Raw genomic sequence first — 16,025 nt, forward strand, 5'->3', positions numbered from 1 at the left:
TGTTGTAAAATGCACTAATAGCTGAATCCAGAGTTATTTTACTTCCTTTTCGTGTGAATGAGGCTGTGAGGGAAAGATCTCGGTAACGAGCTCACACCGCAAAACACCTGATGATAAACCCCAAATTAAAGTCACAGGGCAACGAGCTCTGTGTGATTAAAAATGTCAAATCCATAATTAAATATCTTGTTAAATCAACAGGCTGAGAAAAAAACCCTGTGATTTTAAAATAAGATGACACAAGCAGTTGGATATTAGGCCACAATGTTTATTCAGTAGTGTTGTTTCAACTTATAGGTACAATACTGTCAGCTTTTGTAAGACTAAAAAAAAGTTACCATTACAGTCATCCATGCTCACAGAATGCCAGTCAAGTCGTTTACACCCCTCCGTCGTGTACACACCCGCCACATGCTCGGACTTGAGCAAGTACATTTCCAAATGGTAGGCACTTTGAAGGTTTAAAACATTTGTGAATATACATTTATATATATTTATATATCTTTTTCATATACTAATAAGCAATTGGACTCAAAGGTCAGGTCTCTAATAGAGGAAGAAAAACTAAAAGAGTGAAGAAGAAGAAGAGACTGAGGAAACAACATGATGTGGCCATGGTGGAGGGATGGTGGGAAGTAGAAATACTGTGAGTCTTTGGGTTTTTCAGTATAGTTCAGTACCTTAGGTGCTATGAGACGAGCGCGGACGAGAGGGAGGGTAGGGGGGGGGGGGGGGGGCAACGGAGGGATCAAAGACGGGTGGAGAGAGAAGGAAGTGTGGGATGGAGATGGAGATGGAGAGGGATGAACAGCTTCATGTGGGTGGCGTTGGGAGTTTAGACCATGTGACAGCATCTACTGGTTCTACTTCACATCGCTGTACAGCTTGAAAAAAAAAGGCAACTTCATCAACCCGCCGGACGATATAACGTACGTCCCTTCAGAGCAAGTAGCTGCATCCCAATTCAGCGGTCGGATCCCTTCGGAGGACGCATTCGAAGACCGAACACACCGTCGGACTCCACCGAGAAATGAGGCCTTCTTATCCTGCATTTGGAGGATCCAATTGATGGATCCTGCACCGCGGACTTATCCCAAGATTCATTGGGCGCCATCAGCAACTGGATCTTAATCAACACGGCGTTGACGAGTGGATCAGCGGAAAGCATATCTTCCATCATAATATAAAATAAAAAATACCCCAATATGATCTCTGGCTCTATTTTAGTCAGATAGCGTTACTTAGGCTACCTGTTCTATCCTCCGTCTTAGAAACTGCAGCTGGTTGCTAGGCGACGGGGACGTTTTCTCCCCGCCAGCTTCAAAAGGCCGATGTAGACCGTGAAGGTCGCGTCCTCTGAAGGATGCGGCCGCTGAATTGAGACACAGCCGGTTTTCACCTGACATAGCGACGCTAAACTCGGTTTTAAACCTGCTAAACAACTTCGACGCTCAACAGAAGCTCTTTTGGTCGCCTGTGCCGCCCGAAAACAAGAGTAGCCCTCAGCATGACCGTCTCCAAAGGACGCGGCCAACGCAAACTGTGAAGGTCGCGTTATCCGAAGGATGCGGCCGCTGAATTGGGACATAGCCGGTACGCAAGTTTTCACTCGATTAGCGACGCCAAACTCAGGTTTTAAACCCAGTAAACAACCTCGACTCTCAACAGAAGCCTCTTTTGTCGCCTGCGCCGCCCCAAAAACAAGAGTAGCCCTCAACGTGACCATTCAGACGTAACACTGGAAGTCTTACATTTTCTGTGCAGCCTTATTTATCAGTCTCCCTCTGGGAGAAAATCCTTTCTAAAGGGGGGTCTGGGTGTTGTTGGCTGCAGAGGTATGTGCTCTGCATGTGGGGATCGGGGGCCATCGAGGGCCCTTGGCCGTGGCGTGTTTGTGTCCCAAACAGATTTTTGGGCCTAAAGCGTCAACACAATGAGACCAGGGTACATGGGTGAGCTGACAACTCAACTGGCCGCGCTCCAATCCGATTAAAAAAAGAAGGTGGGAGCGAGGGGTGAACAGAGCGAGGTGGAGGGGACGCGAGGGTGAAAGGGTGCTAGCAGAGTGTGGGTGCAGTCGCTAAGGGGAGGGAGGTGGCCGCGGGCCAAAACTACCACAAGCCACCGTGAGGAAACTTCGCCCACCAACAATGCTCACCCAAAGCTGCGAATGTGCAACGTTGAAAAAAGAACGCATTTAAATAGAAAAGAAATGTTATGATTTTTTTGTCGAGCCCTGACAAGCTTTTTATTTTTATTTATTTTTTATCTTTTAAAGACTTGTTCCTGGTATGTAAATAAAACGCCGTGGATAAGAAGACAAAATAAAAAGGCTACACTGAGAAGAGAACCAACAAATAAACAAGACATAATGAAACGCTCACGTTTGACTAAAAAAAACAAACGGATGTGAGAGCAAATAATAAACATCGTAACCTGAAGGGAGGACATTTACATTGACCGTTAACAGCGTTAACATGAAGACCGAGGAGCTTCATCAAAACTACAAAGGCATTTTTTTTTTTTAACATCAGAGAAAAAGATAAATTAATGTAATACACCTTTTTAGAGATCAACAACAGACATGCTAGGACAAAATAAAAAGAAAAAAAATGAAAGTAGGATTGATACAGAATAATTATATTCAATTATTTCCACTTTGAATGTTTTTTTTCTTTACATATAACATACTGCTACTGTTAAAAGTAGTCAGCGACTAGAAACTCCTTTGACAGAAGACAGATGCGATTCGTTTCCTCGCATTTACAGATCCTGTTTTTTCATTTTGTTTTTTTTTTCCAGCCTTTTCAAATAATACACAAAATGTTTAAATACACTGAGATTTGCCATAAAATGCTTGGTTTTCATTTTTTTTTAAAAAGAAGAAAGAAAAGGTCTTAATTACAATACTCTATGCAAAAGCTTTCCTTTATGCTATTTCTTTTTTTTTTTCCTTAATGGACTTGAAAAACATTTTGTTGTTGTTGTTTGAACACGTTGTCGTGGACTGTGTTTTTGACAGTCACTCGTGATTCGCTGATCTGATGACGGGGGGGATGGTTTTTATGCATAAAATTCCTTGGTTGGGGCCTTCTGATAGGCCGCGCCGGAGGGTTTCCTCTCGCCCAGGTCGTAGCTGCCCTCGTCCTTCTTCCTCATGCGGTAGACCAGGAGGAGGATGAGGAAGATGGCGAACAGGAAGCCGATCACGCCGCCTGCGATAACGGCTGAGAGAGAAAGAGAGAGAAGGGGGGGGGAATGAAACAATCAGTGCTCAGAATGTCAAATCGATGAACAGCTGATGAGTCTTTCAGTCCATCTTAAAGAAATTTTAGGATCATTTTAGCAAGGGCGTTCAGCTATTGTTGCAACAAATCTTGATACTAATGCGATTGCCTCGCAAATTAGCAACAACAAAAATTGAGGGTGTAACTGTGGCGACCGTCTCAGCTGAGCGTTGGAATCAATGCTTGGTGTCGATGAGAGAACCCTTCATTTGTCCCAAGAGACGCAAAGTCAATCAATGTCTGTGGTTCTGCTCATTGGTGAGTTTGGAAAGTTAGTGTTCCATTTAGTTGGACATTAAGGCCGCGGTCCCGACGGTGGACGACGTGGTCTTTACTCCGATCAGTGACAGCCGACTGGGGGATCGAGACGAAGATGCCGATGGCTTTGGCTCCGATGCTTAACAGTTGGGTAAATAAATCCAATGGGAACAAACAAACAAACAGCCAGTCCAGCACGGCTTCAACTAAATCCTGTTTCTGCTCGGCTGGATAAATCTCAACGCAAGACTGGAATATTGACAGTGAACACAAAAGGTCCTCGATTCCGCTTTGATGATTGTAAAAAACATCTTATTGGTTATGTTCTGCACCCTATCGGCAGGAGAAACTTGAAACTAATTAGTTGTTTGAAGGAGATGTTTTCACAGCAATATAAAACTATAATTATTATTATTCAGGCTGTACTAAGAGACGCCCCCCTTCAAGCTTTGACCCCGACTCCTATTTATGCTCCTAACTCGCCACATGGGCTTATTTCACTCTCCATTCATGCCTGTATGAGATTTAGTATAGCTTCCTAATCGGTTTAGGGGTCCCTCCCGGTGCTACAATCTGCACTGCGCCGCTTTCGCCACATGATAACTGCTCCCATGGCCCCATGGGTAAAAAAAGACCCTGGCACACAGCAGTTGCTGAGCTCCAAGAAGCAGTAATGCAATACAGAGTGAAGAAATGAAAATTAGATTAAGGGCATTTTTTTTTTTTTTAGAAGTCATATGGGAGATGAAGAGTTACGGTTATAATCTGGGAGAAAGGTAAACGCAACGAGGAGGATAGCAGTGACCCAGGTATATGTGTGTGTGTGTATATATATATATATATATATATATATATATATATATATATATATAGTCTTGTTTTATGTTTTCTATCACAAACAAGATGAAATGAGAGATCAAAAGGAGAGAGATGTGAGCGGAGTTTTCGTCTAACTGATACCGTCCCGATATGTCCTTGTTGATTTCTCTTTCTGCATATTGCCGACGCCAGATGGATATCACAACAAAGTAAAAGTGAGCTGCCAATCAATATATACCTCAGACACGTAGGGAGTGATAGAGAGAGAGATAGAGAGGGCATCGGGAGAGCACAGCGATTACAGAGTGGGATAATTCCACCCTCTGTCATGTAGGCAGAGCGAGACAAACATCCACTTGAAACACCCACAACGCTGTGAACTCTGCAAAGTCCCACTGTGGGACCAGATGGAATTCATTAAAAATAATTATTTTGGAGAAGTGGATTAGGTGGGAGACGTCAGGGAAAATAATTTCCCGGATTTTTCAAGAATTATCCGTTCACCAGAAATACGCTGACACGTCGTAACGTATACGAATCCGAGAAAGGTGAGAGGGCAATTTATTGTTGGAGCTTCAAACCCAAAGGCTGCTTTTGTTATGAACTGACATATTACAGAAATCTGTAAATATGCATTCTTGTCGGGGAGTTGGACGAGGAGATTGGTGGCAGTACAGTAAATATGAAGCTGAAGCCAAGAGACGGTAAGCTCAGCTTGGCATAAAAGACTGGAAACGGCAGGAAACTGCCAGCCTGGCTCGGTCCAACAGTAACAACACCCGCGCCATGACGTCACCCGTTGCTTTTAGGGCTTTTAAGCCTGAGGGTTATGCATTTTGGCTGTTGCCATCTTGGTTTTTGGCTGTCGCCAACTTGATTTCAGGAGTGACACGAGAGGGCGGAGCTAAGTACAAACGAACACTGAATACGAAATTTTAAGGTGACCATTAACTTCCATTACCTGCCAACACACTGTGAAGGGTCGTAAGAGGACTATTCTCTACACTCGAGGATATAATGAAGTGTTTTGAGTTTGGAAAATAAAACTTTCAGTTCAATAACACTTCACTTTGACTCCTGCACATCTTTTGAGTGTAACAACAATATCCACAACAGACGGAGGCGCCTTAAGGCAGTGGCTGCAAATAAACAGAAAAATGTCCCTGTCATGGATTTGAGTGTGTGTGTCACCATATTAACTGCTGGGATTAAGCAATTAGGAACAGATCATTCTTTCTTTCATCACGCCTTCATCAGCTTTCTAAGCACGGTGATGGTTACACCACAATTGCAGCAGGTTTTCACCTTTAAAGAAAGGCGTTTTTCTTGTTTATCCAGCAAAGACAGTGTCAGTGAGACAAAAAAACGCACAAACAAAGAGTAAATTCATGAAATTACTGGTATATGTTTCTCTGTGTCCTTCCAATGTGGATGATGTTGTTTTTTATGACACATACCTGCCAACACCTCTGTCCTCTGGAAGAGGTTTTCAGTGCGGACCTCGATGGCCTCCTGGGGTGAGCCGGGAGCACTAGTCGTACTAGTCATCTGGTTCCTCTGCATGTCCTCCGTAACTGGCACTGGTGTCTGAATGAAGAGGAGAAAAAACAGGCTTGTCAGGAGACGGATGATGGTGTATAGACAGCTGACTTTGACATTCTGTTCCCCTGATATTCCTCGTCTGTGCGCTTAAATGACTTCTGTTCATTCAGGTGTCATGGCATAATTCCAAAATTCTTCACTAATGTTAACATTTAGGAATAAGCTCCATATTTTCCTGTAATACACTGTATATGAAGATTGATGCCACTCTTATGCATGTTATTTTACAGGAGTTTATGTGCAGGAATATTTCACTGAGCTCAGCCAAGGAATTGTCCCACAATAAACAAGATATAAACAAGCGAGATAAAATGTGTTTCCTGAGCTTTAGAGGGGGATTTTGTTACCTTTTAACAGAGCAGATCTAGTGATTCCAGTCGTCATGCTAAGCTAAGCACAACCAGTTACCCAGTATAGATCTTGTGATATAACGCTACGCATGAAAGCATTTCTTGAGCTAAGAGCATTTCAAAATTGTTTAACTATTCCTTTAAGACTAAAAGTGAGGGTTTTGCTGGTCTACTTAGCATGACGGTCCACTCAAAGGGAGAGAACAGAGACCAAAAATGGAACCTGGCCAATGAAACCTATAGAAGCTTGCCAGAGGAAAAGAATGGAACAAATCCAGGTTGCCCAAAAAGATTAGTGCAATGCTCCAAAAAGTAGGCAATGAGAACAGAGCCAGTGAATGTAAGATCTTACTGGGAGTCCAGGAAAAGGGGCTAAGTATCCGGAATGGATCTGGGCCCATGTCGCCCCTTCTCCAGTAACAGTGGAGAAGGGTGCAAAGCACCAAAGTGGAACTGGGCCAGTGCATTTGGCTAAGTAAGTAGTGACAGAGGCAAGAGGGGGAACAATGGAACTGGGCCAGGTGCGCTTGTTTTAGGAGGGTTGAGACCTTGACGACTAATCCCCAACAGATGTAGTCCCCAGTACAGTACGGTAAGAGTGCATCCGACGGGAGCGAGATCTAGGATGGTTCCAGGATATGTGATTATGTCAGAGAGAGATGTAATCCTCCATAATTTGCAACGGAGTGGAAACATTGAGAATTGACGTGAGCACTTGATCTTTATCCTGAACGCAACCTCACGGCTGGCGGTATTACAGGGGATTTGATGGCGTAGCGGGTCAGCCGAAGACATACTGAGCCATTGTGTCGCTCTCTGCCACCGTGATTGGAAAGGACTTTGAGTGTCATTATGTCTTAATATTATATATCTTAAAGATACATTCTGAAAATCTGTTGAGCCTCTGAGACAGATTTGAAACCCCTCCCCTCAGTGTTCCATGATTCGACGAGGCGGGAGTGGGAGGGGACGAGACGGGATGATGAGGAGCAGGGGAGACGAGGGGATTGGATGGAGGGCACGAGCCAATGGAAGCCTTCCGGAGCAATGGCTCCCATTGGTCAGTTTCTATGCTTATGGCGAGAGTTGAGAATGTTTCTGGATGTGATGACTTTACAGTTTCGGATACTTTTAGTTGTTAAATATACATTAAAAAAAATAGTAAAATATGTTTCTCGCAGAGGATAATCGATTTTCAACTTCAGCAAAAACTGAACGCTTTTATGCTAAGCTAGGCTAACGATCTCCTGGCTCCAGCTTCATACGTCACAGACAAACATGGGAGGGGTGTCAATCTTCTCTTCTGACCCTCAGGAAGAGAGTGAATTAGTGTCTTGTTCAAAATGTCAAAACTATCGCTTGATTTCAAACAATCAAAACTTTCCGCCATCTCTTGTCTGACTCTATTTTCTCCATATATTTAGCCATCGGATCACCTGGTTAAAACAACAAACAAGCTTTTGCTTCACATCATATCTAAGATCTCATTGTTCATAGTTTTATTGGACACGTTTGTTATAGCCGATACACCATTATCGTATTCCTACCTCTGTTGTGAAGGGTTTCCTGGGCGTGCTCTCCCTGGCCTTTTCTCTGACCGTGGCGGTCTCCACCCGGGGGGTGAACTCTTTGGTGGAGTCCTGGGTGGGTTCTGCTGCATTGGGCTCCATGTAAACCACGGTGACACTCACTGCTTCCTCCTGTTCGTCGCCTGTAAAGAGACAAACTGATTAATCCAGGTGTGCCTCTCACTCTCTCTCTAATCCAGAGAGAGAGTGTAGAGAGTGTAAAAATTACTCCCTAAATATTGTGGTTTTTGAGCAAATAGGTAAAATAGCGGCATGCAGGTTATAAATATTTGATGCCTCGAAGTCATATAGCTTTATCTTTCTTAACACCGCATGAATTTAATATGAGTGCATTATTTATGGTGTGAATCCCCTACAGAATTCAGAGTGGCAGCATAATAAGGTATATACAGTATTTAATGGCCGATTGATCACGGCACTGCTTTTTTTCTACCTAGCGCGACCTTCTCTCACTGCACCTCTCCTGGAAAGCAGAGCTACGTCTGATCAATGAACGAGGGTTGTAAAAGTGCTTAAAGCAAGTGGAGCAGAGGAGCTAATAAAAAAAATAAATAAATAAAAGACATAATTTGCACACTTGCCCACAGCCGTCTGTGTGACAAGACAATCTCAAATAGAGTGAGAGAGAAAAAAAAGAATAGATAAAGAGAAAAAGAGAAAGGAGAGAGAACTCGGGACGACTCGTCACAAAGCGTCCCGGCAGCAGACGTGAAAATGAATGTCATCATGCCTCTGGGTAATTGCCTGCTTGTCTGTGAGTGTATGTGTGTAGAGATACGGGTCTTACCTGAGCCGGACCCCGAGTTAAAGTCGTCGTCATCTTCAGGGTAGTAGCCTCCTGAGCCTGTGTCGTCCAGGTACAAGTCATCCGCCTGAGAGGAAGTCTTGGCTGCGTCTGCTATCTGCAAAAGCAACCAGATAACAAGGTGTTGAGCGCACGTGTCACTTTTTTTTTTTTATTACACATCTCCATTTGAACGTTTTCAAATCAGCAAAGTGAAGACCTCCGCTATTTCCTCTCATTTCTTTTTTTCAGTCTTCTCCCACCCAAGAATAAATATGAATCAGAACATCTCGTGGCTGTGTTTTAATTTGGGCTTTTAAATCATTAACCGCAACCTCTTTGCTTTGAGGCCAAACACTTCACTCGGCGATTATTTCTTTAATTGGCAAACGTAAAACCCTCTTGGGTAGCAATCCAAAGCTCACATCATTAGAGCGCTACGGGTCGTCAACAGCGTCTAAATAACAACCTGTCTCTTGTATTTGTTATCGAGTAAGAAAAAGGTTCATGTGAGTGGATGCCTGAGAGGCGGCTGGCATCAACACATCGCTCTGTGTTTCACATCGGAGCTACAAGAGCTCCCTTTCAAACGACACAAAGAGTCTGCAGCCATGATGGCCTGTGTTGAGCTAAATGCTAACTTTAGCATGAGGCCGATAGGTCAAACAAAGGGTCTTCAGCCATGATGGCCTGTGTTGAGCTAAATGCTAACATTAGCATGAGGCGGATAGGTCAAACAAAGAGTCTTCAGCCATGATGGCCTGTGTTGAGCTAAATGCTAACTTTAGCATGAGGCGGATAGGTCAAACAGAGTCTGCAGCAATGATGGCCTGTGTTGAGCTAAATGCTAACTTTAGCATGAGGCGGATAGGTCAAACGCCACATTCAGCCCAATCTGATCTCAAGTGAGCAGGACCAGTGAAACCGTTGCACGATAACCCATGAATAACAACCTCCAAATGTATGCCTTTCTTGTTGGTTAAACAAGTCCAAACATTAATGAACAATCCATTTCCAATCCAGATGATGAACGGCCTGTGATGTCTCCATGATCTCTCAGCTACGACTAAAAACAGACTGCCGTTTCCTCGAACCTGCCAACAATCCATTCATCTCCTCTGCTGCCGGTTGTCTTCTTTTAGTTTCTGCCCGTGATGAGTGTGATAGTGGCGCTGCATATTGTATCAGCTGAGCACTTAAGGTTGCCGTGAACACATAAATGGGACACCGTCGTCCCATTTATTATATAAGAATCAGGAACCGATCCATTTTCTTTGAAAGCTTGACATCGTTTCTACCGTTCTCCTTTTTTGACAAAGACATTTCCCCCGGTGGTAGCCAAGGCAATGTGTCATGTCGCCTGTATGTAGCATCTCTAATAGTGTATCCAGCATGTCAGGACAGCAAAACCCCAAGTGGACAAATAGGAATAGCAGTGAATTTTACATTTCAAGTGGGCCAGATTACACCATTTAGCAGGCCGGTTCTGGCCCTCGGGCCTAATATTTGACACCCTTGGATCACCAAAGTTGTTACCGCTCATCTTGAAGTGGGGCATGCACAAACACAGGACTTTAACCCAGGAGACCACAGCTCGTGTCCTGTGCGACACTAACATTAACTACGTTAGCATGATCCAAATGGTCAAACCTGGAGTGGCTACACCATTTTATGACCTATACGAAGCACCACTGACTGTCCACTCACAAGCCCCTCCCACAGCGTCATCGTTGTCTAGACAACAAGCCTCAGCGGTGGGAATGTTTGCGTTCAGGCTTACTGGAGTGACTGGCTGAAAAGCCCACCGTTTTTAACAGTGCCTGTTTGTTTAAAGAGCACCTCCTCTCACGGTGTGTAAAGTGGAGATTTTAACAAGAAGCACCATTTTTTTTCACTCAAAGGGGTTTGCAGAGCCTGATGCTTTTTGGGACACTTAAATATTGTGATACAAAGTGGTTCGTGGGACCGTTTGTATTTTGTTGTTGAGTGTGTGTGACTGGAATAGCTACCAACATATCCATGGCAACATCCATTCAACTCCTATTGACCAATCTGTGGTCAGCTGTACTGCCCCTTCTATACTGATAGTCCTGCTTTGGAACAACAAAGTACAAAAGACCCCACAATAGTATATCATCCCTGTGTGTGTGTGTGTGTGTGTGTGTGTGTGTGTGTGTGTGTGTGTGTGTGTGTGTGTGTGTGTGTGTGTGTGTGTGTGTGTCCACCCATTAAGAAGCTGGTTGCTACAGTTACAGGTCTCCTCTGAGGATGTTGCGCTGATAAAACCAGGGCTGAATGAGGATTGGAGGAAATAATCAATTGCCTTGGCAGAAAATAAAGTGTTTTTTTTGTTAACGGCAAAGAATAGGCATTCTGTAAGAAAGCTAAGAAAATGGGCAAAGAGAAATGAAGGAAAAATACGTTTTCATTATTCTTTGTTTGGGCAAAGAGCAAGTAGGGCTGTTTTCATTATTGAATAATCCGTTTGATTTTAAGTCTGTAAATGATGTTAATAGTTTGTTGGTTTCAGCATTCTCGAGCTGCAATTTAAGAAGTAAAATAAAGCAGAATAAAAAAAATCCTCATCACATTTCCTAGAGATCTTGTGCTTGTTTTGTCTGACTAGGAGTCCAAAACTTAAATCTATTAAATATATAGAAACCTCAAACACACAAAAGCAGCACATTCTCACACTGAGAAGCTGGAAAAAGCGTGTTTCTGGACCAATTTTGCTTGATGATTACCTTAATGATGCACTGATTGTACAAGCTGTTACAGAAAGGGATGCACTGATCCGATACCGACTCAGGTAAGTGGACTGTCAGTGAAAAGAGAGATGCGTCTGATCAGCAGCATGTCGGTAGACCTCATGTCACCCGATTGGAGGTATTTTCACGATCTGCAGCTGCGATATCAGCAAAGCCAAGGATCAGCTAAATCCAGCACCTCCAGAAGCATCAACCAATCACGATCCAAGTTTATTAATCAAACAACGGCCACACCCAAAGCCTCGATGCAGGTATCGGGACTGGAAAAAGTCAAAAAAGTGCATCCCGAGAACAGAAAACGGAGAAAAACACATTCATTCACTTACTTCCCCGCTGCATCTCCGCATTCCTAATTACACCGGCTATTCTAATGTGTTCAGTAATGCTTTTTAAGTCATTGTATGTGCATGTGTGTGTGTGTGTGTGTGGTGTAATGAAAGAAGAGGCCTGGCACTCTCCATAACAAAGAGGCAGGGAGTACACACGGCTAACAACAGTGTGAAAGAGCCAAAAAAAAAAAAAAAGAAAAAGAAAGACAGAGGCGAGATGAAACAGAACAATAACGTATCTCCATCTCTCCTCTCTCAACTGGCTCTGACTTCTGGAAGAAAAGCCCTTTCACCGCTGAGCCTCCTGATCAAAGTGAGAATTTGTTCAAAGCAACTTTATCTTAACCTTTTCTTGCCTTCTCCTCCCTCCCACCCCCTCTACTGCCACGGCCTGGCAAAACCAATTCACCGGTCCACAGGTCTTTATGCATTGGCGATACGAGCACAATGGACCAAAAGGAGGCAGGCCACAGATCAAATGGAGGGGGACCAAGGGCACTAATGAGATAGAGGCCACACACACACACACACACACACACACACACACACACACACGCACGCATGGGTGGACGTGTTTTACAAATGTATGCAAGCATTCACTGATTCCCTGATTATACTTACATTAGAGTGAGCAATTGAGCACATAACACGACACACACACACACACACACACACACACACACACACACACACACACACACACACACACACACACACACACACACACACACACACACACACACACACACACACACACACACACACACACACACACACACACACACACACGTGAAGAAAACAACCTCTGGCCTTTTAAACAAAAGACTTTTGATTTCATAATTAGAATGAAAACGCTTTCACCCGACGTGTTAAACAGTAAATGGATGATGCACAAGCTAAGGTGGCTAATTAAAATGTTTCTTTCTTTAACCAGAAATCCTTCATCTCATTTTCTCTCAGCAAGACAATAAATGAGCATATTTCCAACATCCAACATTACACAAGTGTCCACAGGCAATAATGAACAAAGTTTTTGGATTCGCAAACACCAAATCAGAGCAGATCTGAGAGGGAGGAAATGGTCTGTTTGACCTCGATAAACTTCACTGACTCTATCTGGGAGACGCACAAACTAGCTAGCTGTGTACACAATACAAACATGATAAAGCTGACACACACACACACACACACACGGCAGCCCCGATAAACTTTTCCCTCCTTATCAGTCGGGTGATATTTACAGGTAGTCTCGGCTTTCAGCCCTTATCACAGACTCCGGGCCGAACCAGACATCAATCCGCCGACGAGTAAAACAGAGTGGACGCCGGAGAGCGGTTAGCTGACAGATGTAGCCTCGTCCCGAGATTACACCACTCTGGCATGGCAGCTCTAGGCTAAGGATCAATTATTTGGAAAAAATAAAATCCTGCAGAGTTACTCGGAGTACAGATCCACAGCGGGGAAGCTTGTAAGAATGGATCCAATTGCAAATATGCAATAAAACGACTTGTTTCTTTTCTTTTTTGATATGAAAGTCATCACTTTCTGTGTCCTGATGCACTAAATCTAAAAGCTAATGAGATATTGTGTATATATCTGATATCTGTTGTGTAGTTGGTATGCAGGATGTTATAATGGGCTCTAATTTGGGGAAAAAGAGATGCGGGTCTCCTATGTATGCTATCAGTGTAACAAGCAGACAGAAATCAATAACAATCCACAGTTTGATTTACCTCGGCATTAAATCACGTACGATCCACGCTGCCGAGGCTCACCGATACGTCACTATGACAACACGCCCGGTCGCTCTTCATAAGTGAGGCTTAACTTTCCTGCTGGTCCTGCTTTGACGAGCGCCGTTCTCCGAGCTCCAGCTGTACGCCTTGCAGCGGGGTTAAAAAAAGACCCTGGGTCTCAGAAAAAGATCAGACATCAGTGTCATCTGTGTGCAGTACAGTACACATTCTCAATGCCTCACGTCGCCTTTGTGTACGGCTACGCACCGTAAGTCACATTTCACTCATCACTCCTGAGTCGAGCCAAAAGTAAAAGCACATGTTTCGCAATATTTCAGATTTAAACGATTTAATGATATGATTTAATGTTAATACAGAACCTACAACATAAATGAGCAACTGCAAGTCTATTTTCGAATAAAAATGTAAAACCAGTGTCATCGGGACTTTATTAACCCACTTCCACTAATCAGATTGGACTTTCTGGATCGTGTTTCCATCACGAGACTTATTTTAAATGCGACCCTCCTTTGGGCTGAATGTCCGCTCACACGCTACTGATCGTTTCAACCCCAATGTAAGAGGATACGGCGTTTGAAAGCAAACATCTCCGGGTACGACCGGTCCAGGGTGCACCCCAGATTGCTTCGCCCCAACGTGAACCTGGATCGGCTCCACCCCCCCCCACGACCCCGGGTCAGGATAAGCGGTTACAGACGACGGATGAATGGATCAACATCTTTCAGAGACTTTACTTAAAATTCCACTCGCAGTCGACTTTGACGTGGCCTCAGAGACATTCAACTTTTCTTTTTTTTTGGGTGAATAACTGGTAAATCCTTTAACGCACGGTCACGCTCAAGGACCCATATGGGTATTTGCACACGCACACACACACACACACACACACACACACACACACACACACACACACACACACACACACACACACACACACACACACACACACACACACACACACACACACAAAGACAGCCTCATTTAGACACCTTGACGAGCCGATCCTACAGAGTCTGACGAAGCTTAAGGACAGACGCTCGAGCAAGAAGGAGGCCGAGCTGCCATAATGAGCTAGTAGCGATATGTGCCCTCTATTAGCCGTGTGAAGAGCTGCTGTTACTGGCATGTCTGTCTGCTAATGAACTCATGAGCCATCAGTGGGTCTGTCTGCCTGTCTGCCTCTCTGTCTGTCTCCCTGGTACTTTTCCTCCGTCTGACGTGAAGAGCTGCAGACCCAGATCGGACAAAACATAGATGACAGAGAAGGACGGACTGAGCAGTGTGTGAGAGTGTGAGATAAAAGAGAGAGTGGGGGAGGACAAAAAAGGTGGAGGAGGAGGAGGAGAAAAGAGAGAGGGGGGGAGGAGGAGGAGGGATAACCCACTGCTGCAGACAATCCCGTAGCCTGGAGGTTTGCTCTGCTAAAAGCCTGTCAAAATCTCCATGTCCATGCCTAGCGGGGCTTGAAAGGCGCTCAGCTCCATGTGTGCATACAGTATGTGTGTGTGTGTGTGTGTCAGTGGGATATGCGCATCTTCCCCCTCTTTCTTTCTACGAGAGATAGACGGAGGCGATGAGGGGATACACACGGAGTCATCCGAAGCAACCCTGAGCTCCTGTTGACACACCGCTCTCACTTCTAACACAACAAATATTAGCTCAACTCCCAAGTCAGGCCAGGGGAAATAGTGTTCCTCAAAAGGAATGCAGACACACACACACACACACAGTCGAACATCTGCGTGTCCATGAAAGCACCCACGGGACACACGCATGTGCCAACACACACACACACATGCATGCATGCAAACCCTTATTCGGCTCGCACGTCTCAAAGGCGTGAGAGGAACACACAGACGCACACATCATAACACCGACTTCAGAGAGGAAGAAGGGGGGATAAGTGCATGGGGGGGGGAGACAGCGTCTCAGATCCACCTTCGTCGGGACGCCGTCGTTTCCTTAAGTCGACCTCACAACGGCAACGAGCTTAGAACGCTACACAACTTGTATTTATAGCTACAGTAAAGGCGCTCATTTCACTTGCAAAGCTCCGCCTTTTCTTCTATTCAATCAAACACACTCCCGCGTCCCGAGATGTGAGAGTAATTCACATTTATTATTTGACTCGTGTATTTATCAAACAGTCTCTGGCTCCAGTTTCTTAACGGAGTAAGTGAACGGTTTTTGGGAGAGGAGATAACCGGCCTTCCCATCGAGAGTTACTGTGGAGTAGTGAAGTTGATTTTGCAGACTTGGAATTAAAGGCCTAGATGAGATGATCGATACCACTCTCAGATCTGAAGTGCCAGTGTTAACGCTGCGATGAGCTAGCCGTCACGAGTATTTCCCAAAATGTCTGACAAAATGTGGCACATTAAGAGTTGGGTGTCCCTAGTCTCGTCAAAAATCTGTAAAACGACTTCATTAATGAAATAATAATAATGACAATCTATGCGTCACAGTCGAGGCTGTTGCTATG

At 44.4% G+C, this 16,025-nt stretch overlaps 1 protein-coding gene across 1 annotated transcript in view; it reads right to left on the minus strand.

Annotated features, from left to right (window-relative positions):
* Nucleotides 1-247: 247 nt before the first annotated feature.
* sdc2 (syndecan 2) overlaps nt 248-16,025 on the minus strand; it is a 40,816-nt gene continuing 25,038 nt past the window's right edge. Inside the window, exons 2-5 of the mRNA XM_084032762.1 lie at nt 8,693-8,807; nt 7,864-8,027; nt 5,822-5,951; nt 248-3,227 (exon numbers count right to left, since the gene is read on the minus strand). Coding sequence (XP_083888888.1) covers nt 3,064-3,227; nt 5,822-5,951; nt 7,864-8,027; nt 8,693-8,807 — 573 coding nt within the window. The 3' untranslated portion in view covers nt 248-3,063. The remainder of the gene's footprint in view (nt 3,228-5,821; nt 5,952-7,863; nt 8,028-8,692; nt 8,808-16,025) is intronic.

This window comes from Eutrigla gurnardus (genome assembly GCF_963514095.1).
Source record: "Eutrigla gurnardus genome assembly, chromosome: 17".
Taxonomy (NCBI): domain Eukaryota; kingdom Metazoa; phylum Chordata; class Actinopteri; order Perciformes; family Triglidae; genus Eutrigla; species Eutrigla gurnardus.